General features: G+C 39.3%; 3 protein-coding genes across 6 annotated transcripts in view; all 3 read right to left on the bottom strand.

The window, feature by feature from the left end:
• The window catches only part of srrm3 (serine/arginine repetitive matrix 3), a 99,450-nt gene extending 91,849 nt beyond the window's left edge, over positions 1-7,601 (bottom strand). For both annotated transcript variants that reach the window (XM_069184307.1, XM_069184308.1), the window contains exon 1: positions 7,453-7,601. The gene's annotated coding sequence lies outside the window, so the exon portion shown is untranslated. The remainder of the gene's footprint in view (positions 1-7,452) is intronic.
• A 3,704-nt stretch (positions 7,602-11,305) lies between these two features.
• Positions 11,306-17,042, bottom strand: LOC102687724 (intelectin-like). 2 transcript variants are annotated; one of them, XM_015367297.2, is made up of 9 exons: positions 16,937-17,042; positions 16,258-16,312; positions 15,813-15,881; positions 14,687-14,827; positions 14,012-14,259; positions 13,450-13,608; positions 13,049-13,169; positions 12,083-12,186; positions 11,306-11,710 (listed from the first exon to the last, which is right to left on the bottom strand). In XM_015367297.2, exons 2-9 carry the CDS (start codon positions 16,280-16,282, stop codon positions 11,558-11,560), a joined length of 1,020 nt encoding a protein of 339 aa, XP_015222783.1. In that variant the 5' UTR covers positions 16,283-16,312; positions 16,937-17,042; the 3' UTR covers positions 11,306-11,557. The 2 variants fall into 2 exon arrangements, with proteins under 2 accessions (XP_015222783.1, XP_015222784.1); XM_015367298.2 differs by lacking the exon at positions 16,937-17,042 and adding an exon at positions 16,863-16,881.
• A 2,578-nt stretch (positions 17,043-19,620) lies between these two features.
• LOC102687519 (intelectin-like) lies at positions 19,621-24,963 on the bottom strand. 2 transcript variants are annotated; one of them, XM_069184281.1, is made up of 8 exons: positions 24,776-24,963; positions 24,481-24,550; positions 23,971-24,079; positions 23,386-23,608; positions 23,088-23,246; positions 22,037-22,157; positions 21,123-21,226; positions 19,621-20,630 (listed from the first exon to the last, which is right to left on the bottom strand). In XM_069184281.1, the coding sequence occupies exons 4-8, from the start codon at positions 23,575-23,577 to the stop codon at positions 20,478-20,480; spliced, it is 729 nt and encodes a 242-aa protein (XP_069040382.1). In that variant the 5' UTR covers positions 23,578-23,608; positions 23,971-24,079; positions 24,481-24,550; positions 24,776-24,963; the 3' UTR covers positions 19,621-20,477. The 2 variants fall into 2 exon arrangements, with proteins under 2 accessions (XP_069040382.1, XP_069040381.1); XM_069184280.1 differs by having other exon boundaries at positions 23,386-23,633; positions 24,776-24,962.
• Positions 24,964-25,888: the final 925 nt, after the last annotated feature.

The following is a 25,888-nucleotide window of genomic DNA, read 5'->3' as shown; positions in this document are numbered from 1 at the left end:
ACTCTTCTGTTACATTATTCATTGGAAAACTCGGCTGCAGAAGAAAAACTTCTAGAAGAATATAGTCTCTCTTGTACTGTGCAAAGTCATACTGAGGTGGCAATTTATTCTCCTGAAATCTGACAGCCAGGACAGAGTACACACGGGATTTCAGGCTGCAGACTGTACACACAGGATTGGCTAACTTGTCCCTCCAGTCTCTCCACCGGTTTAGGATCCAATCTCAGTGGGAAAGACACAATTGAGGCTTTAGTTTTACATTTTGGTTTGCCTCAAACTAAAAGATGAAGGACCGTAAATCGGGATTCTGAGCTTTGAAGTTTAACTGCTCATGCCGTCACCTTGTCCTACAATTACTGTATTTAAAATACATTAAAAGGAGCACCTGTACAGCTGTATTACCTAGTCAGCTATTAACTCGTGCTTTTCGTAGGGAAACTCCAAACACAGAACCTCAATACGAATATGGTACCAAATCTTAGGTAACAAATTTAGCACAACAGATTTAATAATCTCTCCATCCATTTTCTAACTGTTTCTGGGAGCAAGGCAGGTACACACTGGACAGGAAATTCCACACAGAAGGCACCCCAGGTCTGGATATGAATCCAGGCACCCAGCACTGTGAGACAGCAACACTAGCCACCATGCTGCCTAGATTTAATCATGCTTTCTTTTAAACAGTCTTTTATCCCAGTGGATCTAGAAACTCATATTGTGGTAACTATGCCTATAGGCTATGCACAACACAGAAGGAGTCTGCAGTGTGTACAGGACAGGTGTTTCTTCAGCTCAAGATCACTATAAGATTGTTGTTTTCTTTGTTGCAAAAATCCCAGATGATACAAAACAATGTATAAAAGATCATTACCACATTGAGGTTGTATATATCTTCTCTTTATCACCATAAACATCAAAGCAGAGGAAGAAACACAAAGAGGAAGCGCGTGAGGGGTGTCTCTCGGGGGTACCATAATGTTACGGCACACACAGCCCAGAGAGGGGCACACGTGATGGAACACTGGAATAAATCAGCCTTGTACTCTGAAAAGCAGGCATCTGATGATGATTCGAGCCCATATGAGGTCTTTAACAAAATCACACTCCCTCCTTTTTAAACTTCATCAAGAGGCTTTTCTTCTCCAAACTTTGATTTAAACAGGCTCATTTCATTTCAGGGTTTAATAATTCAGTTGAGTTTAATTTAATAACTAAAATCAAGTTAATAATTTAACTGGTGTTAGCTTCTGAATACTTTGCTTGGTTTATGAAAGCTTCGGCTCGTCATCAGAAAAAAATGTCATAGAACTGAAGCATTTAAAGTTGAAAAAAGTAAAAAATGTGTCAAGAATTGAATACAAGAACTTTTACAAGACTGCTGTGTATGTTAGGAAATAAAAAAAAAACAATGGAATCAAACAAAATCTGTCTTAATTGAACAGTACTTATAATTTAATCTAATTCTAATCTAATCTAAATTCCAATGTATTTAGAGGCATGGAGACCAATGACACCAGTAGATAAGCAACAGCCATCAATTCCACACAACCTATTTCATGGAAAGGAATTTGGCAACCAGGGGTCTCATTTCCAGGTTTCCCTTAGAATTTGGCATTACTGAAAGAGACAGGATTCGGGGACTGGGACAGGGATCAGAGCATAACTGTTCTCTGGACATAAAAACAAGAACTATTATCTGGGATTCCACCATTTTAGGAGAGCTCCTCATGAATTACTTTCAATGAATAATGAAAGTAACAGGAGAACAAAGGCAAAAGGGGCGATGCACAAAAAGACCATTCCTTCATTTTAATTGGTTCCAATACTTAATTCTTCTTCTCTTTGGTTTATTCATAAATAAAACTGCTTACACAGCACTTGAGCTTTCCACTGTATCAGATCGGTCTCTCTTTTTAATTTAAAGGTCATCCTGCACTGGAGATATGAAGCGAAGGGCTAATTAATGTCTGCCGGAGAAAATAAAAAAACAAAAAAAGGCTGGATTCATATTCTTTCTGAGGCACAATCGTACTTAGTCTGCCATCCAGACACCTTATAAAAAGCAAAAGGGTGGACTGCCAACAGGATGACAGATTCTAATCTCAGAAGAAGGCTTGCATTGCTACGATGGGCCATGTCAGTTTATCAGACTTTAAAAGGGAAGACACAAAATTTGCTTTAGAAATAGATCACTCTGGATAATAATAATACAAAGTAATAGCAGCCATCTGGTCAGGATGTGCACAAGGCAGCTGCTTTAAGAGACATTCTAATCCATGAGAAATAGACATCTCCTCATTTGAAAGAGATAACTTTGTATGGCTAGGTTTTAAAACCTTAATGGAGTTTATAACGAACGTTCAGGAAAGATGACAACAGCTAAGTTCAATCAGCTTCAGCGGTCTGTATTTTGTAGTCAATCATGACGTCACTTCCTCCCTTAAACATCATAAATACTGTACATTACCTCCTTCTCTCCCTCACACTTCCTTTGCCCCCTCCTCCACCACTGCAGCTGCCCCTTTGTCACTCCTCTCTCTCTCCTCCTCCTGTGGCCTGGAGGTCAAACCTCACACAAACCGGTTAAGACAAATTATTAACCTTTCAATACACTTAATTCTTGGCTGTTGTCATTCGTAGCGAAGGCTGAAGTAAACAAGAAATGTAATATACAAACAGTTCAAGCATGAAAGCCTTCCAGCAAAACCAAACAGCTCCGCTTTTCTTCTGTTCGTGGACTAAAGGAACACAGAGATGAAGAAAATCAGTAGTCCAGATTACTTCATCTCCGAACTGGCTTCATCACTCTCTTCTCCCCACTGAGTGCTGGTGTGTGGGGACCTTACTGGTTCACTAAGGTTGCTATCCATTCATCCAGGTGGGGCTGCACACTGGTGGTAGTGGAGGGGAGTCCCCATTAATTGAAAAGCGCCTATATAAGTAAGCAATTATTACTTCTCCGGAAAAAGGCACAGATTAAATATTCCTTTAATGAGTGAGCAGAGTGTGTTAATTTGACTGTTGGCAGTCACTGGCAATCCCTGGTGGCTCAGGGAATACACGCTGAGCCTAAAAGCCAACCAGAGCCAATCAATGCATTTTTAATACCTAAGTGCAGTCGTATGGATTAATGTCGCAGTGTAGGTTTTAAGAGCAGCTTTTTCTTTCAAGAAATGTGAGACATTCCTAAGATTTAATATTATGTTCTAATCAGTGTGTACAAAGTCTCACCAGCAATGTATCTGAAAATGTTTGTTAGGAATCTAGGCTATTTTAAGATGGTGGAAGGGACTGACGAGACATGACAGCGTTATCGACAGTTTAAGATATGTTATTCCAATAACATAATGAGCGCAGTTATCCAACAGCAAAGCAAACTGGAAACCTCAGCTAGGTTTGAAGAGCATCTCCTTACAGGCATTGAGAATACGTACCAATTGCAGAGACCAAGGGCTGCTATAAAAAGCAACCCTACTTATTCTGCATTCCTGATTCACTGGAAACTATTACTAAATGAGATTACTAAACTACTTTCAAATGGAACCTGGAAACAAAATGGAAGGAGCAATTAGCATCCTACACTGGTACTGTATGTAGACTTTGAGAAGTATCACTGCCCTTTGTCCATGTGGAAAATGTTAATTATTAAGTCTAATGAATTAGGATCCAAATGGTACCTGGTTAATATGCACCTATTTCAACAACTGCTTATATGCAATGTACAGTATTTTGTCTTGCGTATGGGTCTCCAAGTGCCTTTATAACACAGAGACTACTTTTTAAATTAGGAAAGTGAAACCACAGAGGCCTCAATCTAATTAAATTCTAGGAAGCGGTATTGCTCATCATCACAGCCTTGACTGATCATTGACAAGCACTCTTCTGATGAGGTGGGAGCCTTTGTTACTCAGCTTAATTTGAAGATTGAATTAAAGGAGTCGTTTGTTTGTGCTGTGCTATACAGTATGTACTGTAGGTGCTTTCTTCCTTTCACTTCAGGAAGGTTTGGCGATTCTGAGGACATGTTCTCACTGCAGACTGTCAGAGTGTGTTGCATTTTGTGTTCAGTGATGTGCTACAGTTTGTCTTGAAGACATGACACTCTGAGTTATGTTAGACCAGCTGTTCTGGAATATAGGCTGGTGTCACTTATCCCAGCCCTTTGGGGTATTCAACCCTTCTTCACAGCTCTTTCCAATACCATCATTCCCCACCACAGCAATGGCTCCCCTAGGGAACAGGAGGCACTGGAAACCATGGGTGAGAGTAAGCTCGTTTCAAGGAACAACAAAATGACCTTAACTCCGCTATGAAATCTGAAAACCTTAGGTAAGGTAACTACCAATTCTGAAAAGCACACAGGGCAGAGGCGTGACGTACACAAAAATAAACCCTGCAACTTTGTAAAATTTGAATTTCCTCAAGGAAAATGCTATGAACACTTTTTATGAATGAGGATGCAGGTTGTGTGATTAACTCAACAAGCTTTCCTTTTGAGAATTAGGAGAAACTGACAAGGCAGATACATGTTTGAAGATTTAGGGTTTTACTTTTCTGAATGCGGAACACTGCATGTTTGAAACCACAATGACCTTCCATTTTTCATTTGAGCACTTGACAAAACACTACCGGATTGCAATGCTATCTAATCCTAGAAGTGGTGGCCTACAGTACCTTCTCCACTTTGGAATGTCAGTTTCGTGTTTTTCAGCATGTTTAATAGTTCAGTAGGAATGCTGTCCTTAACTTTCCATTCATCATGGTACTTAATCCCATTGAAACACACATTTACAGCCACATGAGGTTAAATAACAAGGACTGTCAGTTTCATTTTGCAGCACCTACTAAACAGATTTATTTTCTGCAGCTAATGCAACTTGCAATTTCCAATGCTCTTCAATTTCAAATGCTCTTCAAACTAATTTTGTTTGTTAATAAAACACCAAGGCCAAGTCATCGAATAATATACCAAAAGACTAGAAGAAATTTGGTTTCAGTGATGTTTTCCAGAGAGGGTCACAGGTCCACAGAGGGTCCAGAGACCACAGAAAGTTGTTTATACTGATCCAAGCTGTGCCAAAATAATTTCACATTTTAAATCACACCCCAGCCAGTTTAATCAGCTGTTTTTAATCTCTCAGTGATCACATGCAAAAATAAGTCTGCCACACAAAACTAAAAACCTCAAATGGATTGGGAATTATTTTCAAGTCCAACTACTCACCAGCATTTTGCATAAATGCTGCTGTATTTTGTGCACACTTGGAACTCAGAGTGAAATATCTCTTTTGAGAAAGCTGATCCAAAATAAATGAGCTAATGTTAATAATAGTGTTTCATATATCTGAATGATACTGATATATGACCCAGTGGTGTGACAGGTAGTGCTGTTAGTGCTTTTGGGTCCTGTGTTTGATTCAGGAATGACGCACCTTCTGTTTAGAGTTTGCATGTTCTCTCTGTGGTGGTACAGTAGGTTTTCTCCAGCCTCCTTGCACAGCCCAGAGACACACTGTCTCCACACTTTAACCCATGTGTGTGCCCTGTAATGGACTGGTATCTCATTCAAAGAGAAGCTTGGGTTCGGCTCCAGGTCACTGTAGAAGACTGTTCTGTACTTTCATGAAAATGAATCACGGGCATTGATAGAAATAGTTTTTCCTGTCACATTTCTAATCTATTGTTACCATTGAATTGCGATTTTATGTTCATTTCGATATAGTTTCCCCCATCCAAATTGGCAAAAACATTGGCAATAGGCCAGAGGCGACTGAACAAAGGTCTAATAAAATCTGTAAAAAAAAAAAAAAGCCGAACGCAATCAGACAGCCGGTTTCCAAAAATGCCAAAAGATGCAGTGCCGAATCATCGATGAGACAAACGCGAACGACCCCCCCACACACATCTTAAAAAATACTTTGAACATCAAACTGAACTAATTTACTGGGTTCAAGAAGCATTTAAATAAGGTTTAGACCAAAGGTCTGCGGATAGCTGGGTAAGGAAACGTACTGTAACTGAATATTTATTAGTACAATAGCTTAAGAAAGATTATTATCTTATTAAGATTATTAAAAAAGGAGTAACCATCCGATTTATAGAATCACCAGTCTCACAAATCAAAGTACTCCGAATTAAAAACCCTATCCACGGTGTTACACTGATCGCATGTTTAGTTCAAAATTGATAGCATCTATGAATCAGAATTTGAACATTATAACGAATGTTAACAAAACTGGAAACTAAGTGATCTTCAGCTCTAATATTGTTGTATTTGAATTACGGGTTTATTTGTTATGTAAATACACAGAAAAGCGAAAATAAAAACACAGTCTCGCCCCTAACTGGATAGAAATACGGATACAATCTTGAATATTTTGTCTACAAACTTAGAAATTTTAAATCGTCAGCAACACGCTTCGTGATGGTCGTTTACTGTACCTTTACCTGTTCCTAGATGAACATTTGTTACCGTTTTAATAACTCAGAACTGAACCTTATCTTAATGAAAGCAATGTGTAGAGATACCAGGAATAGTCAAGTAATACAGAAATTACAGTTGCAAGAAGTTAGTAGCCAGGTCAATAGTAAAAAGAAACTAAAATAGGCACATATGTTAGATCAACCCTACATTACAATACGACTCTCTTGAACATGCTTAACTAAAAATAGAGCACTTGAAAGCTCAGTCTGCAGGGTGAGAGGGTTCCACGATGAGATGCACACTGGTGTGTCGTCTCGCATAGCTGTGGAGTAAAAACGCATGAAGCCCCTGTGTTTGGCAGAAATAAATCACATTACGTTGTGTTGTTAACTGTCTGGCTTTGTTGCTCGCTTCCAACAGCGACGAGACTGCACATTTAACGCCTTGAGCCAAGTACTGTACTTCAGTTAACAAACCACAAAGCATTTTCGCCCCATCTTCGACCCTCTCTTTCTCTAATGCTAAGACATACAGTGTACAGACCAAGTGTACTGCGATGACCATCTCCCATTGAATAAAATGAGATACGAAATATCACATTAATAATTTAACCTCTTTGTTTGGGTTAAGCCACAACTAAACTGTCGAATGGATTAGGTGCGATTCACGTCAAGTAAAACTGGAACTGCAACCACAGTAATGATTTAAACTGAAAATGTTACGAAGGAACAGCACAACACAGCGCCCAGCGCCGCGTTTACGTGCATGTCTAATTTAAAACAGCATTTAAAAAAAAAAAATACCGTGTCTCGACACAGTCCAGTATAATCTTTAAATCTCCTTAACGCAACGAAAATAACAAACCCGATCCCCTGTCTAACAAGCTTCCATTGCTAGCGCCGACGACAATAACAATTTAATCGATCTTGTTTTTACCTCTAAGCAGGTGCCCTGCTATTGCTAACTTATTGCCAATATACGCAAATACATGCGTACGCGCTCGCATTAAATGTGTTAGTGGAACTTACCTGCTTGCTGCTGATCAATTTGTTGAACTGACGCGGCGCTCCGTTGTTTTTTGTTGTTGAGACGCGCTGCTCAGCTCATTTAAGCTCCCAATGTCGGATTCCTAAAGCGTGCTCTTGTCTGTGTCTCTGTTCGGTGCTGAAGTGCTGGACAGCGCATTAAACAGCAGCAGAGTCAATAATGAGAGCCGCTCTTCCCTACATAATGAACACCACCCTCTACCGCACGGGAGGCGCTCCTGCAGCTGTGGAAAGAGCCGTTCACTCTGCAGCACCCTGGACTTCGTGACGCTAAATAAAACCACAGTCTGTTGTTGCAAAAACAGGGTCAGAGAGTCGATTTATAAAATTCTGGGGGCAGGTTTTGTTTGTCATAAAAGGCCGTAAAAGACTAACCAACAGGAAAGCCAATATAGCTACGTATTTATATTTTTCCCCTATTGCGTGTTTAAAATTACAGTGCAATCTTGTGCATTAGCTACTACGTTAAAGAATTCGATTAAGATATAAAGGTTGGTTGAAAAAAAGCAAAAGTTCTACACAGGTGGCACCAATTACCTTACTTACAGCCAAATACTACTGTGGTATTTCTATACAAAATCGCGTGTTTTTTCCCCAATCGATTTCTTTCTTCAGAAGAGAACCATCATTAAAGAATAATACGATAAAAGATCTTTACTGTTTGATCTGTTAATAATACATTTCGAGTACCAGTCCTTTTTTACCGAAGATTGAAGATCTTCCTGCTCTAAAAGCGAAGCGTACTGAAGAAATTATTGTTTCTGGGACTGTGCACCTTCAGTACCACAGTGAGCGCACTGGAATCTTATTTTTCAGTCCCAAGACGAACAAAAACTACTACTACTGCACCTCGCGAGAAGCTTAGCCAGGGAGTAAACATTTTAATCGCCAAGCAACTGTAACACATTGAAATCCCGCTTCTTATAATGTTTTGGAGGTAATATCTACTTTATTTCACGAGCTGAAAACAAAATAAATCTAAATCACTCATTATTATTAATTTGTGCTTTTTCCAACCAACCTTTATACCTTGATCGGATTCTTTAATGTAGTAGCTAATGGACAAGATTGCACTGTTACAATTAATGACTAATAACTGTTGATGAGGTTCGAGTAAGTAGCTGAGGGAGCATTTTATTCCATGCTGAAAGGATCAGAAAAGTGACAACGTTTAGGCTGTCGTGCATTCTGCAGGTGTCTTGAAGACTTCGAAGAAGCCTCCACAGCCGAAACATTGTGTTTCTTTTCTTTTTGTTTCAGCATGGAATAAACCTTTACCTGTTCCTTAATAAATGTTGATGCCCTTTTAAAAAATAACTCAAGACTCTGGAGTCTGAGCAAGCTTGGTCGTGTACACGGCATTACATTCAACCGCTTGATTTCTTATTTGCTTCTCAAAACAAGTATAACCGGAACACATACAGTACAATACCTCTCGTTGCCGCAAAAGCCCTTGTAGAAGGCAGCTCACTTTTAGCTTTTGTCAAGTGCTGCCATCTACTGTGTGTATTTTTCACAAGATTAATCTTTTCCTTCAGCTCTGTGCCAATTTCCGAGCATCAGAACTCTCCTCGTTCTTCCGTGTTAGCTGAAATATTATCGCCTAAACCGCTGCAGAAGTAAAAAAAAAAAAAACTTCTCACTGTTTCATACATTATACAGTATGATTCTCACCTGAGTCTGGTCAGCACAAATTGATCACCTGTTAAAAGCGGTTAAAATCAAAATAGTGCTGCAAATGTTTAATTAACAAGTTGAGGAGAGCCAGCTGAAGTTGTATGCTTATGTATGCTGAAGTTGGTGGAATAATACACTCAAGACAGGATATTTTTTAAACCAAGGGCTTCAATCAACTACATAGACATGGCGAATGAGTTAATTAATTAGATCATTGGTGAAGAGAGAGAATCACATTCTCACATGGGTTTATTTTAGTCTAGCTTTGCTGTACAAAGGGATTCACTGAGAGTTGTGTTCTTTGTAGTGTTGCGGAAAATTGCTTGAATCCATTCTCATTGCACTACATTTTTTGCTTTCAAAAATGAAAAACCTTGGGGTTATATTCGATTCTGGCTTAACATTCGACCCACATGTACAGCATACTGTCAAAACATCTTTTTTTCACCTTAGAAATATCGCAAGACTACGCCCTATGCTATCATTAACTGTGGCTGAAAAGCTGATCAACATATTTGTATTCTCTCGAATTGACTACTGCAATGCTCTGCTCCCTGGTGTATCTAAATCTACTCTGAACAAGCTGCAGTATGTCCAAAATTCAGCAGCCAGAATCCTGACCAGGTCTAGTACAAGTGTTCACATTACTCCTATCCTGGAGTCCTTGCACTGGCTTCCGGTCAAATTCCGCGTAGACTTTAAAATCCTCATGCTCACCTACAAGGCTTTACATGGCTTGGCACCTCAATACCTGTCTGAACTTTTATCGCCCTACTCCCCACCTCGCAACCTCCGCTCTTCAAATTCTGCCCTCCTTACTGTCCCCCAAGCCCGTCTACATTGTATGGGCGACAGGGCCTTCTCCTGCTATGCCCCCAAGCTCTGGAACTCTTTACCCAAGGATATTAGAGAGTCACCTTCTCTAAACTCCTTCAAATCCAGACTCAAAACTTTCTTCTTCAGTAAAGCCTTTACTTAACTGGTTCCATTCTTCACCCCTCTGCTCTTCTTAATACCATCTTCCACGGTCTCCTCTATTGTTATTGTTGTATTGTTGTAATTATAATTGTGTCCTGTCTTGTGAAATTTTCTTATTTATTGTTGTAGTCTTCTTATTTATTGTTATTGTCATCCTGTAAAGCGCTTTGAGAAGCCACCTTTAAAGGCGCTATATAAAATAAAGTTTATTATTATTATTATTATTATCATGGTTGGTCCTCCTGACAGAAGGTAAACCTCTCACTGAATGTTCACTACAGTGACCTGTTTCCACTTAAGGTGTGTTCTAATGGGATCTACCTAACTACTGCCCCTTCCCTTTTTTGGTAAAATAATTTCTCACTCTCCCACCTGATCTGCTGTGCAGTGGCAGCTGCTGGTGCCCAGGACCAGTGGTACTGTAGGTGAAGTGGGACCCCGCCTATGTGTTAAGAGCTTCAGAGGCCCCTTGAGATGGGAAGTGCTATACAAATGCCTGGAATTACTATAAAAGTATTAAGAAACAATAAGTTACTTATCGCTCAGTAATCATACTTTAGAAAAATGTGATCAACATTCTGAATTCCAAACATTGTGAAACTCTTGAAACCTGTCATGGGTTTGAATTCAAACAAAGCTCTATTTACAGTACATAGAATGTGAAAGTAAGGACTGAAGGTTCCTTAAAAGATGATTTGCCATCAATGATGTGATCATAAAAAAATAAAGAGCTTCTTGTATTAACCCGGAAAGGCTTTCTATGTTAAATATCAGCCTGGGGGGCTTTCTGCCAGGGGCTGGTTGAGGGATTGGCCGTCTTAAGTTAATTGGCACCTCCAAATTGTACACCATATGCCTGTATGTGTGTGTGCCCTGTAATGGATTGGCATCCTTCTCAGGGTGAATCATGCCTTGCACCCATTGACTGACTGACATTCACTAAATCACTTACACCCTGATTTTAATTGTTACTGATAATGTATTATGCTTAAAGTCAACAAAATAGAATTTATAGTGGATGCATACATCTTTCCATAAAATCACTATCTCATTTTTTGTTTGCCTCTGTCTGTGCTCTACACACAAATTGTCAGTAGGTGCTTTTAGAGCCCATTTGCAGGCTTCTTTGGATTTATAAAAGGATAAAAGGGGTCAAAGGAAAAATACTTAAATGCCATCATCAGATTATTATTTTTTTCCATTTTATTGCATATCAAAACTACGTGTTACAGAATTATGATTGATCATTTTGCAGGAAACATGCAACAGAAAAGCAAAATACGAGCCTACTTTATGTTATATGCTTCTAAAGGTAAACATCAGTGAATGTAATAGTGACAGACTTTAAGGACAAAAGCTTATAAGTGTTATTTGATTAGACAGTTTCTCTCTAGACCAGCTGGACTAGTGAGTGAAACAGCAACTGTTCTCTTTAACGATAGAAGAGCAGCACTGCTGATTCGGTCATCTCCTTCGAGGTGCTCCACTGTTGGTTGGTGCCGTAACCGTTCCAGTCCCACCCTGCAAAATCTCCACACTGCCGGCCATCCCCTTCAGCAAAATAACCCCCACCTCCTAGGCAGGTCTACAACACACAGAAACAAATCCCACAATCGGAAACTAACCAAAACATCACAGCTGGGGTTCCCAGTCTGGTGAAAGGGGAAAACAGTTCAGAGTGTTTTATAAGTTTTTAAAATAATAAGTATCTGTCATCATGTACAGAAATGTCCAATTAAGCCATACTGCAACTGGGCTAATTTAATCCTTTTCCTTAGGACCTGGGCTACTACTAATTTAAGGAGACCTGTTCAACTGTCCTCAAGGACCAGACTTATAGAATCTCCATAAACATCCATTACATTGCTACAGATGTGGTATCTTCATCTACGGCTACTGCTTTAGCATTTGAAACAGATGCTTTGTTCGAGCTCCTTTATAACGAATGTGAACTCACATGCTCGGTGTGACATCCAGTGGGTTTGACTCCAGAGCACATCGCCAGAGCTGCTTGCTCAGTATTGAAGACGCGGAATGTCACATAGCCGGGCTCAAATCGTCCTGGGAGTGACAAATGTAATAGTTGGATACATGCACAGATTTCTAAAGTATTCCATATCGTATTAGATGCTAATGTGACCGTCGCTGTTCCGGAATGAGCCGCATGAGCTAAAGGAGACCTCCCTCAGCCCAGGCAGCTGAGGTCCCTGCTACGCACAGCGAGGGCGATGACGTCACCGTATCCGAACGAGCTCCGCTACACTAATGTAGGGTACTGTATATCTTAAGTTTTTGTGAACAACTTAATAATTCTGATCAGTGAGAATTAAAGATGGCTAATGGACATCCTTTGTTGTTTCTCACTCAATCTGAACTTTATTAATAAAGTCCTGATTGTGTTTCAAAGTCAAAGACTTTTGCACAGCAGTGTATTAAGTGTCATGAAGCCATGCAAATTAAGAGTAACCTTTTGAAAACTAAAGACTTTGCAATCATAACCACAGGGGCAAGCAAATAAATAAAGTGAACTTGTGAGTCATCCACCCCATTAGTTTCATGGGGGTGGGGATGCTGCATTAGTCTTTAGCTTTCCAAGGTCAAAACTCTAGTGACGACATCAAAGCTGATAAAATAAAAAAAATAAAATAAAAAAATCCCTACCTGTGAAGCACATTTAGTGGTTGATTCACAAATTCTCTTAATTTATTGGTTGCCTCATATTAGAACAGCATAGAACTTGGACTGTGGTACGTCCCTCATAACAAAATGTTCCATAATATTTATTATATGTTATTAGCTTTACTTCATAAAAAGAAAGGAAACTTAAAATGAAATGATTCCTCAAAACTTTAAGCAGTGCATAAAGTGAAATAGTTGAATCAATTTCATACAGTACGCAGTCGTTAGACACTTGGATACCTACCTCTAGTTTCTGGGCCGTATAGATGAGCGGTAGATTGTGCGTCTCCTTTATCATAAACAATTGGAATGGATGGGCCATTATTGGTAAGACACTCTCCTTCTTTGTATTTCACTGGGTAGCGCTAATAAACAAGCAAAGAAATATTGTGCTAGAGAGGAAAGGGCAATAAAGAACTCAGACTAATTGCCTTTCTAGTTTCTATTTTAAAATAATAAAAAACACTGAAACTGACCTGCTGGTGATCAGTTGAAAACGCTAAAAGAAATATTCAATCCTCAAGTGGAAAAATGAAACACTGTATAGTTTGCACTGTAGCAACTGCGGCAAGTGTAGAAGAGGAGGTTGTGCAAGAATCTCTCTAACGTTTTCCTTTACTCAGGACCTCCGACACCTATCTTTACCTTGAATAGCTTATAGAGGTTTCCTCCATGCAGTGTGAAGAAGCTGGTCTCAGTGTGGTATCTCAGAATGGCCGAGACTTTCCAGTGCTCTGTCAGAGCATTGTTAGGAACGTGCCACACAGACAGATTCTCAGCCTCAATGTCATAGTATGCTGGGTTCTAGAAGGAAAAGATTAAGGGAAAAGTTCAAATAAGAACTTAAAAACAACATAATGAATAAAAACTTGCATGAAATGCGCGAAAAGAAGGAAGAGGTTTTTCTTGAAATGAGTTGAAAATGTTAGACATTTTGAAGTATACGGATCTCTTCTTGAACAACCATTGCAGGAAAATAATGGACGGCTCAGCTTAAAATAATTTTAAAAAGTCTCTAAAAAATATAACATTGTGGGGGTCAATACTTTGGACGTTTACTACAAAAAATCTATTATGCAACAGACCCATTTCATAAATACAAAAGCCCAAATATAGTTAGTTTATTCATTTATTTCAGTAGTTTGTGTTATGCAGGAGTGAGTCTTATTGAAAAAGGCAGAGTTGCCAGGCTCACAAATCCACCCACCTTGTAGTCGTCTGAAGTGGCCGCCTCAGCAGATCCGAATGTCACTTTGTTGGACCAGCTGCCATCTCCCTCTGGGACGTTGGGGTTGTTCCCTTGCTGGCTGGACCAGCGGTCACCCACAGTGCATTTCCCATACATGTTGTTCTCATGGACACTGGCCACCAGAGTCCAGCCTCCCCCGTTGGTGGTCATGTCACAGAAGGTCTGATACAGCTCCCCGTGTCTGGAAATCAAGTAGTAAAGGCCATCTGAAAGACAAGAATTGGACAGGACTGACTTATTTCACTGCACATGAGGTTGCAGTGATCACCTTAGAGTTTATACCAAACATGCTGGTGAGAAAATTGTATTTTTTTTGTTGTTTAAAGTTGACATTAGCTTACTTTTTATAGCACATGGCCTCTTTCCACTGTAGCCTGTCCCAGAGGGGAGAGACATACAGTCTTCATGAACTGAGGAGTGTGACACAGCTAGGTTTTGGAAATTAAAGTGGTGCGTAATCAGTGCAATAAAGTAAAAGCCATGATGACTGATACAACATGTTCCTGAGTACAGTCCTCTATGAGACATTATCAGCTTCTCTTGGCTGGCCCAAGCTCTCTTCTCTAAACTGGGGGGAGTGAAGAGGATTTACTGAACCATATTTAGTTAAAAATAACAAAAAAATAGCCATACCTTGTTGGATGCCATACTTCTCCTTTATTTCCTTGCAGCTGTGACCAAGATACTTGAACTCTGGCAGGCTTTTGCATTCTTGTTCATTATTATTGTTGATTAATGCAGTGTCTGAGGCTGGAAAAACATAGAATGTGCCCACTGGGTGGGAAACATTTGGCAGAAGATCAATGTTAAAATGTAGAGAAAAAAAAAGTTCACCTTACTTTTCACCAGCCGGAAAGTGTGGTGCTCAGACTCCTGACTCCCACACTCCCTTAAATCACTGTCAACAAACACTTCCCAGATCTGGTTCACTTCAGCTTGTTCTTACTTGAAACGTTAATTTGAAAAATTACACTTTCTATGTTTACTTTCTAATTATTATATATTATTATATACAGTATATATTATTTACATTCTAAAAAATTTGCAGGGTTCAATATGACATACTTTACAGGTAAATTAAAATCTCTAATTATTCCAAAACTAAAAACCATTCAAAAAGATCTAAAGTGTAAATTAATGCAATTAGACAGAGTTTAGTTGCAACAAAAAAGCAGTTGCTGGCGGCCCACTTACGAGGACTGGGAGCAGGAAGCCCTGATCTAATAGCTGAAGTGTACACCAGATCCCAGAGAGGGCAAAGCTGACTATCTGAATGACCGCAGAAGGGCACATTCAGGAATCATGACAGTAAATGCTCTTTAATTAAGATCAGACCGAGTCATTTTTTCTAATCCAGAGGGACAGGGATCCAGGTACGAACTCACAGGTGGATCTTTGCTAATCTTCATCTCTGGAGTCAGTGCTGTTCTGAGGTAGGACCAAAGATGCAAACCCACAATATTTGCGCTACAAAACGTGACTAAGTAATTTTGTCTAAATGAGGATAATGCAATAATTGTTTTTCCTCTTGATTCTATACAATTATCAATTTCCCCTATGTGTTTTGATGCTGTAGCTGATGCACAGATGCCAGTCTTTGAGACTGCAAAACATCATAAAAGGCAAATTAGCAAGCCTTTTGAAAATGTGTCTCAGCCAACTAGTTAACCATCATTTTCCATTACATTAACCAAAAAACGTTATAAAAGGGAAGATGTAAATAAAACTCACAAAAAGCTTATTGCATCAGTAAACTTACATGATGTTGGGGCACAGATAGCAGTCTCCAACAAAGCACAGAAAAAGAAGATAGTCCAGGATAACATTTCTAAAAGGAAAAGGAAGTATTCGGATAAACAAGTATAAATGTATTGTAGCTATTGCTAGAATTGAGCTTGAAATCAGCTAAGCAATAACTGGTCAAATTCAGATAACCCTCGAAATGGGCTAATATACATTAAATTGGAAACATAAGAATTTTCCCAAGGATTAGCTTACCAATATCAGAGCAGAGAAAGTCCAATCTGTTTAATACTTCTTTAAAAAGCACCGTAATGTAAAGTTCTAGGTTCATATAAATATGTCAACAGAATATGAAACAAAACCCCTAAGTACTATAAACTGCCAAGTTACAGAGATAATTTTCAGCTGAAAAAGTCCTGCTGCCATAACACAGAAAAATGAATCAAAAGAGATGAACCTACCAGTATGCACAAGTACTTTGTTCATATAGTACTTCGCTTAGCAATTATAATGCCCCTAATGAAGAAAACAGGAATTAAAACATGTATTTGAATCATACAGGAGTGCCTGAGGCACTTTACATTCCTTAGCAGGTATATTTCTATAGAAGGAGTGGTGACCAGAAGGAGTTTCTTTGATAGAGGTCTTGCTTTCAGAAGGAGAAAAACAGTGCTTTATTTTACCTTTACTGGGGCAAATGTGAAAATATATTCTAAAAAAAATACAATAACTGATAATAGAAACCATAATATTCAGGTTGAATGGAGTCATGTTACTTTAGAAAACCTAGTCATACAATGTAATCATAACTCATAATCAGACATTCCTTATGGCTCAATCAATTACAGCTGAGCAGAGAAACTTTAACCTTTTTCCCCAAACCTGACACTACTAATTCCAGCTCTTTTTCAAAATCTAGAAAAGATTAAAATCTTTTTTTTTTAAGATTCCTTATGTTTTAGGTTCAACAGCATATTACAGGAAACGCAACACTACTAAGATCACATGGACTCAAGCACACAGTCGTTAATTGTACGGAGAACAAACGACTACTATAATGACTAACACAAAAGCGAAATCAGCTCTCATATGTTCAACACATATACAGTGTCAATACCGCTGGAAAAAGAGATTAATTACCTGACAGAAAAAGGTTACCACCTATGGCTTCAAATGTGGACTTGCTTGCCAAAAGCTTCAAACAAGTATATCTTCCAGTTAATCTTTTACTTATGTCATTTGATGTACTGCTGTCAGAGTTCCTATCACAATGTTCTTGACTAATCTTTTTTGGGGGGGTCAGCAGAAAGCAGCATTAAGGTTTTCTATTTGCCAGTGTATGGAAACACATGGATCGATTGAAACTCTTTTGTCATACTTCCCAGATTTGTATTTGGGTATTACGAAATCAGATACACAGTGTTACACACTGAACAAATAACCCTGGGATGCTGTTTCCCAGTCCACAAGAGTACAGGGGTGAAGCAATCTATTGGGCACTGTTTACCTAAAACGTCGGATCACTTGTGTTTCTATTCCCACTGAAGCTTTCATCAGAATTTGAGATATATTCCCACATGCCATGGAGCGGAAGCGTTTACAGGGAAGAGATTCTCCTATTGCTGGAGTTGCAGATACACCTGGTGATAACAGGAAGATAAGGAATGATCAACAAAGACTAAGCCCTGAAGGTACGAATGTATCATGTATCTTTAGGTTGTTGACCACCTGTGTGAGGCCAGCTTTTTAAATTGAGTCGTTTACAATCGTACTAAAGTGTCTCAAAGTTCTAAGGTCAAAGTTACGGTGGGCCAAGGCATGGAAGACTCTAGGGTCAGGACTAGCTTTGCTCTGAACTGACCTCCAGCTGAGAGAACTGGAAAACGAATCCCCTTCATCACTCTCTCTAATAGTGCATTGGGCCACAGTATAGCCATTGAGGATGATGCAGTGGCTATAGAACAGGACAGGGCAACATTCCATTCAATCCAGGCCAGGACAGAGCCCTGAACTATGGTGTCAAAACCACACTCGGAGCAAACTGAGGCATCAAGACCCTTTACCACTCAATACAGCTTGTCAGTGCCCTGCAGGTCTCCTCTTGACAAGACCCTGGAACACTTCCAGAAATAATTTTTATTACTCTGCGCAGTAAACAAAATAATGTTAAGAACCCAGAAAACTGTTTAAACAAACACAATATGTTGCATTACAATCTGGGGTTGCAAATGACAATTGAATAATTTCAAAACAAGCAAGACATTAACTCTCAATTGTGCACTAACATATGTGACAAAACAATTACGTTTAAAAATGCTACATCAGTTTTTAAAGTGTTTTTATTAAATTGGATTTTGATATCTTCATGGGCCCATTTTGAGTTAACTTCTTACTTATTAAAACTAATTGCTTGGAGTTTTAATTATTCTCCAAATCTTTTTTTTTTTAACATGATGCAGTGTGATAGTTAGTGTAATGTTATTGACTTGAGTGACTATTAAAGGTTATTTAAATCCTTTTCCAGTTTCTGTGGATGGACAGGCAATGCATTTATTGAAAAGAATTGGTCACTTTTTTCATTTTGTAAAAATGTGATCTTAAAGGTCTGTATTGTGAAACAATGTATTGTACATTTCTACAATTTGACATTCAATATAATCTGTAAGACTATTTTAAACCTCCTCAAATCACAAAATCATTTGAGCCTATTACTGTCAGTGATGATCTAGGTCTCATACCAGGAAATACCTGAGGGACTTTAGTGACCTGAAAAGAGTTTGGCTCCATTCCAGCACTTCAACAAGCAAAGAAGTGCAGGAGATTCTGTCCCCTCTTTAGACCTGCTCCAATGTTAGTGCTCCAGAACTATCCCAGCTCCACAATCCCCATACTGCTTTTTTGCAAAATATCTTCCTCTTCCCCCAAGACTCTTATTTTTAGACCACTAAGTAGGATCGTTTAGTTCACTTTGCTGACATTGAAAAGAATCAAAAAGTCCTGTACCCATTTAAAAAGAAACAGGGATAAAACTGAGGCTGTCACAGAAGAACCCCCCATCCCCTTAAAGCCAGGGAGATATCGATAGCTGGAGTAGTAGGTACATCAGCAAAACTTGCAAAACAAAATCACAGATGTTTTATGAGTTCATTCACAAAAACAAATGTTTTTATTCTCAGGATTTAAATATTGGAGTGCTGTTCTGCACTGCAGCAACACACCAGTTACTGTAAGTTATCCACAGGATTTCTACATACGGCTTACTCAACACATTGGGAAGACACTACATGTAATGAGTAAGTAAGGTGACAGGCAGGCAGGATCTTGATGCCGTAGCCACAATGTAAGGCCAGCAAAAAACTTTTTAAAAATCCAAAACAAAACCCATCGCCCTCTTCGGAGTACCAACTACAAACAACCCTTATGATCACTATAAATTGTTAGTGCTGCTCTCCCACATCTTCCAAAAACTCTGAAAATCATAGAAAAACCAGACTAAACATATTGCAGGTCCTCCAAACAAAAGACTGCAAACCTGTGTCAGCCACATCCTTTTAAACCCGGAGAGGAGACAGTTAATCCCTAAAAGCTTGTGTTCATTAGACAGGAAATGAGTGGTCAGTTGTGCTTTTGCCTCTCTGGAAATGTACTCTTTTGCCTTGCCAGCTCAGTGGAAACTATATGTTTTTTAAAAAGCATATTTGGGTCAGCCAGTCCAGACCAACAAAAATTCAACTGTGAAAATTTTGGGACCTACTCTTCCCTTATTTGAATTATTTTATCCAGTACATCTTAAAAGTAGGAAAAATTAAACATTTTCCAGAAAGCCTCTTGCTAAATCTTTTAATGAAGGATATAATTCAAAACCCAGGAAACAAGGAACAGATTCCTACAGCTTCAATGTTACATAGGAGAGAAATATAACCTTTTTCAGGCACATAGCCAAGATGAATACCAGTGTGAACAAAAACCACGTATTTGATTACAATGACCTTAACACAAATCAGCTTTTCTATGTGCAAGTTCAAATTTGATTTTAGCATTGTCCCATAGTGTTTTAATTATCCGAAAGAAATAAAATTGTTTATTAGATCTTGGTGCCTTTCAAATTTAAATAATTATCACATTTTTTAATTGTATTAATGAAATATTACATATATGAATTATAAGCTAAATATTGTTTAATTATTTGAAAGAAATAAAAAGATTTATTATACTTTAGTGCCTTTCATATGTGACCTGGCTCTTTGAAGTCACTAATAAGAACATTATGATGTGAAAAAGTTATTCATGTCATCCAATGTACTATTGGTTAGTGTACTTAACACGTTTCCCCTGTAATCCTTTATTAGGATTAGCATTGACTGGTGCACCACCCAGCACCGTGTTTGCTTTAGTTTGTGTTTGGGAAATTAAAGGTGAGGTATGTTTGGAAACACAAGGGAAGGAGGATTAAGGTGGTGTAGTGAAGTACACAAACTCTACAAGAATAAAGACCGTTGAAGTTGCAGAAATCAATCTGTGCAGGTTTGAGATTTATATCAAGTTTATAACAAGAAGGTGGTCATGAGACCGTAAATACGATTGCACAAAAAAAAAATCAAAACAGTCCAGATTTTTTTGATTTCAGAAATCGTCAGGCATTCCAGTATGAGTTGAGTGTGTGACCGTCCTCGCCTGCACTTCAGCGGTAGAAAAGCAGCATTGCGGACTCCGTCATCTCTCTAGAGGCACTCCAGCCTTGGTGAGTCCCATAGCCATCCCAGTCAAGTCCTGTAAAATCTCCACACTGCCTTCCACCACCTTCCGCAAAATATCCTCCTCCTCCAACGCAGAACTGCAATTCAACACATCATCGTAATCAGACACCACAGCTTCAGCCTCGCTTGCCTTTATTGTTCTTTGTGATACTGAAGCAAAGAAATACACCTGCGTGCACAAGGACATTCATCTTCACTGTACATCTCCCAATCAATGTTTCTGCTGCTCATCACTGCATTCTAAATGAATTTCTGTTGCAAACTCAAATCATTCAATCTGAACATCCAAACCAGAATATTGCCAAGGGGCATCCAGCCTTTTACCTAGTAGTATAAGATTGCTGGGGCCTCTCTCCTTCTTTTAATCCTGAGGATTTTCAGAGTTTTGACTACTTAAGAAAAATAGTCATTATCAATGTGATACGCTCAAACAACGATGCAAAGTGTCTCTGGACCAAAGCCATAATTTTTCTTTTAATTCAGTTGGCACAAATTGCTGACATTTCAACACAGAAACACTAAGGTTCATTCTTATGTAAGAAAAATGCACATAGAGATGTTGCACTCACATGTTCTGTGTGACACCCTGTTGGTCTGACCCCTGAGCAGATAGCCATGGCTGCCTGCTCATTATTAAAAGCCCGGAAGGTGATGAAACCGGGTTTAAACAGCCCTGAAACACAAAACAGAGACCGATGAAAGTCAAATACGGAAATAACCTTTATGTTAAACTTTAAAATTGAACTGTGAAAGATTAAAAAATGAAAAGAAGCCCAGTAATATAAAGGTCTTAATAATACAGAGCCTTTGACTGCTTCTTCTCAATGACCATTCCCAAGATACCATCACCTTACAGAAACTCATTTGCAGCTCTAACTGCAACTCATGATCTATTTCTCAAGGTTGGGTGGACATTGAGAAGTCCTTAAATCACACTCGGTTGACTTCATTTACAGAACCTGTTTGCTTGGAAAGTTTATTCTAGCCTTTAATTTTGCCAGGGTAAAATCTGTGACAGCAGGCTCAGCTGCTTTCTTCAGAAAGATTTCTCTAAAAGAGTTATTAGCTTCCAATTTTTTGTCTTGTGAGCTCTCATTTTTGTATTTTTTGCTTTCAAAATTTCGCAAAAAGTAAAAAAAAAAGGTTATAAATGTCTTATGACCAAAAGACATTTATTGCTTACATTCTTAGCTGTTATTAGATTCTGTTTACATACTGAAGGTAAATTTTGAATGTTACAGCTATCAGAAATGCATCTGTATCGACAGTAATGCCTCAGGGCTGGTCATCGGGTGACATTACAGCCTTGAATCCTTAGTCATCCTCACCTCTGACACAATACCTCCTCTTCCTACTGATACACATTTATAAGTCACTCAAAACTGAGCTCCACAATGTGAGAATATTAAAAAACACAATCTGAAGATGTAAAAGCCCTGAATGGGTTTTGGAGAGGCAGTCATAAAATACTTCAATTTTGTACCTCTAGTGTGCGGGCCATACAGATTGCTAGTAGACTGTTCATCTCCAAGATCGTACACAATAGGAATTGAGGGCCCATGGTTAGTGGTACAGACACCTGCACGGTATTTCACTGGATAGCGCTGAAATAAAGAACACAGGGCGACTGTGTGAGACATCAAGAGACAATATCTGGTGCCAAAACAGTGTGATGCCATGTAGGGGCATTGATCCAGGTGGATCTGTGGCATCACCAAGCCATCCTCAGACCTCCAGGCAAATTGTCTGCTCTACTACTATTCCCTTTTTTAGTACTCTACTTCCAGAGTAAGGTTGTATACAGTATCACCCCCTTCTGAGGTACTACACTAGATTTGAGGCATTTGGTGTTATTTACCTAGCTAGTTACGGTTATATCACTCACTCCTTCTGAGTGATAGCAATAGCGATAGGATTTCTGAGCCCAAAACTCACAGTTACGTAGGCCCAGAGATCGGTCCACCCAAGGAGTTTGGAATACAGGAACACTGAGCCCTTCGCTTGTGGTTTCCCAGTTCCTCTCCCAGTCTATTCTGACAACTGCGCCCCTGGCCCCTCACTCATGGACTCGGGGTGTCAGGTACAGACAGCTGTCTCACACCTACGTCCCTCATGGGTAGTAGCAGTGGAAATCCGAGTCTCAGCCGCTCCCGTCCACCCAGTACCACTCTATCACTTTCCTTCCCACAACGACCAAGCATGCTGAATTAACGCCGCAGTGTATTCAGGTTGCCTGAGCCGCCTCAGGCTCGTCTTGGGCTGTGCCAGGCAACCCTCTGAGTTTGTGCCAGTATGCAGCTACTGGTGGCTCCACCCTGTGCCACCAGGCTTCGTCACACATCACAAATAAAAAAAGACTTCAGAGCTCCTGCTCCATGATGTCTTTACTGCTACATTAGGCACACCAGCACAATGTCCACAGAACCTCCACTACTGGAGCAGAAACCTACCTCTGTCAGCAATGCACAACCCACAAACATTTAACCGTTAAGATCATGCTCTGCAACGGCCATAGCATGCAAAGTACACCTTACCTTGAATAAGAAGTAAAGATTGCCTCCATACAATTTAAGGAAGTTTGTTTTAGTGTGGTACTTCAGAATGGAGGCTATCGACCAGTGCTCCATCTGAGCATTGTTAGAAACATGCCACACAGATACATCTTGAGCAGTTATGTCATAATATCCTGGAGTCTGAAGAGAAAAACAGGCACACAGAAAGAGATGCATGCTTTATTACACTGATAGAATCCTGCTGATGAAAAAACAACCTGAGAATAATTATCCAGGGAGCCACCTTTTTTCATTCACATTTTTTTGGCAGTTCACCCACCTTGTAGTCGTCTGAAGTGGCCGCCTCAGCAGATCCGAATGTCACTTTGTTGGACCAGCTGCCATCTCCCTCTGGGACGTTGGGGTTGTTCCCTTGCTGGCTGGACCAGCGGTCACCCACAGTGCATTTCCCATACATGTTGTTCTCATGGACACTGGCCACCAGAGTCCAGCCTCCCCCGTCGGTGGTCATGTCACAGAAGGTCTGATACAGCTCCCCGTGTCTGGAAATCAAGTAGTAAAGGCCATCTGAAAGACAGCAGGGAGAGGACGATCATTGATCCAGAGAGCGCCATAACAATTGCTAGCGTACTGTATACAGGTAGTGTGCATCCAAAATCCGACTGGATTGAATTTGTGCAATTTGGTGAGCCTAGACTAGCAATTATTTTTCATATCTAGTATTTAATCTGTACACAATGCTGCTATAATTATCAAGTGATGCTTTTCAATGTGCTGCCTTAGATCTGGTCACTTAACAGTTAGGAAGTGTTTTGTCAACAAATATGCTTGCTGATGTTTCCATCTTTTGAACTGGGGGAAAACTAAACTCCTAATTTTTCCATGTGACACAACATGGCCCTACCTTCACAAACTCCGTATCTGTCTTTAATTTCCTTGCAACTCCTGGCTGCAAATTTGATTTTAGCCAGCAGCTGACGAGTATCACTGTTGAGGTTCTGCAACTTCTAAACCTATGTGACAGGAAAACACATCAATAATACAATTTAAACACAGAAAACATAAATGTATATTCTTATTAAAATACAGTGAATGTACTGAATGTCCTATAATTGAGAAACGAGACCATTTTGATCCCATTATTTGAATTCATGCAGATACTGTCTAGGAAAGAAATTGCAATTCAAAAGGAATGTAAAGATGAAAAACCTGCCAAAATAACGTTTGGCATGACTCTCAAAAATCAATGTAAATGCAGCCACACATTTGGGGTTGCTGGATCAATATGGATCAAGTACTTCACTCAGGGAATCGGCAGCAATATACCCATTCAGAGGACTAAACAGAATTTCAAACTGCTGACTTCATAAAAGTTCTAAGAAAGATATTTAGAGGGGAACAAAATCTTACTTACTTGATTTGGAAACAGTAATCTGAACGGCCAACAAAGCAGAGAGCAAGAGAACTGCCCAGTGCATGTTTTCCTGAAAGCAGAAACAAATCCTGAACCCACAACTATGCTGCACTTCTAAAAAGTAAAAAGTAAAAGCTCAAATGTCAAAAACACTTTCACTTCCAAACACAAGATGGCAACCATACCCAAGCACAACACATGTAACAGTTATGTTTTGTGACTGTTCGAAGCTGTGGTTTAGAGTTGTGTATGCAAGGAAAAGTAGTTGCATTTACCACCATCACAAAATAATTACCTGTTAATGTTTCCCCGTCCAGAAGTATTCACAAAAAAGCGATTCTCGCAGTCAGGTCTCAGTGAAAACTTCAGTGCAGCTTTCTGTTCCTCAGGTTATAGGTTTTTATGAGAATTCTTATCAGTATCACGGATGTGTACATATCATAACATTCACAGGTGTAAACTGAGCAGTAACTATATTTTGCAGGAGAAAACACATTATACAGTATGTGTGTTTTTCCAAAAGGTAATGACAAAGTAACTCTTTTAAATACTATGACATTTATTTAAACATAGAATGACTGGGTGTGCCATCTCCTGGATGAGTGATTGAAGTGTAATGTAAAAAAAAAAACAAGGAACAGGATATAAAAATATCACTAAATAAATGGCATCGATCTGCCATTAGGCTTCCCTTCCTACTGGACACAGCTCACCTGAAAAATCTGCAAAATGATTTCTGATGTAATTTAAATATAATGTAATATTCTGCAATTCTTTAGCTAAACCTCCAATTAACCTCAGTGAGCACCATACTGTACGTGCAGGGCACTGGCTGGAGCTCCCAACAGCAATTTGAAAGACTATACAAATCACTTTAATGACTCACAAAGTTCAATAAATACATCTCTCAAAGGATCAAGAGAAAAAAAAATCACAGAACTAGTATGCTACAGTAAGACATTCTATTGACTTCAGAAACACCTGAAGGACTTGCTCGAAATACTTGGAAAAAAATATTACCTTTTTTACCTGCAGAAATAAAACAGCAAACATTCTACTGACCCAGGCAGCAATCCCTGTTCTTTCTTACCATTTACGTCTTGTCCAGAACTGAAACATGATACTCCTATGTATGCCCTTCTTAGTCCCAATATTTCCATTGATTATTTAAAAAAAAAGTTCAGTTAAGAAAATTGCAACACTGATCTGATAACTTACAAGATACAGACTTTGCAGTCCTGAAGAAAAATGCTGAGGACTGTGAAACTGCAGTTTATTCCCAGCCCTGCACACATTAAACCCAACTCATAATACAGTGTTCCAGACACCCAAACCCAAAGCCAACACTTCCTAGGGTTTTAGGCTTGTGCCCCTTTGCAGGGGTTAAGCTTCTATTTTCACGACTGGA

This window comes from Lepisosteus oculatus, chromosome 26 (genome assembly GCF_040954835.1).
Source record: "Lepisosteus oculatus isolate fLepOcu1 chromosome 26, fLepOcu1.hap2, whole genome shotgun sequence".
NCBI lineage: Eukaryota > Metazoa > Chordata > Actinopteri > Semionotiformes > Lepisosteidae > Lepisosteus > Lepisosteus oculatus.
The sequence above is the reverse complement of the archived record's forward strand: the minus strand, read 5'-3'. Positions and strand labels throughout refer to the sequence as shown.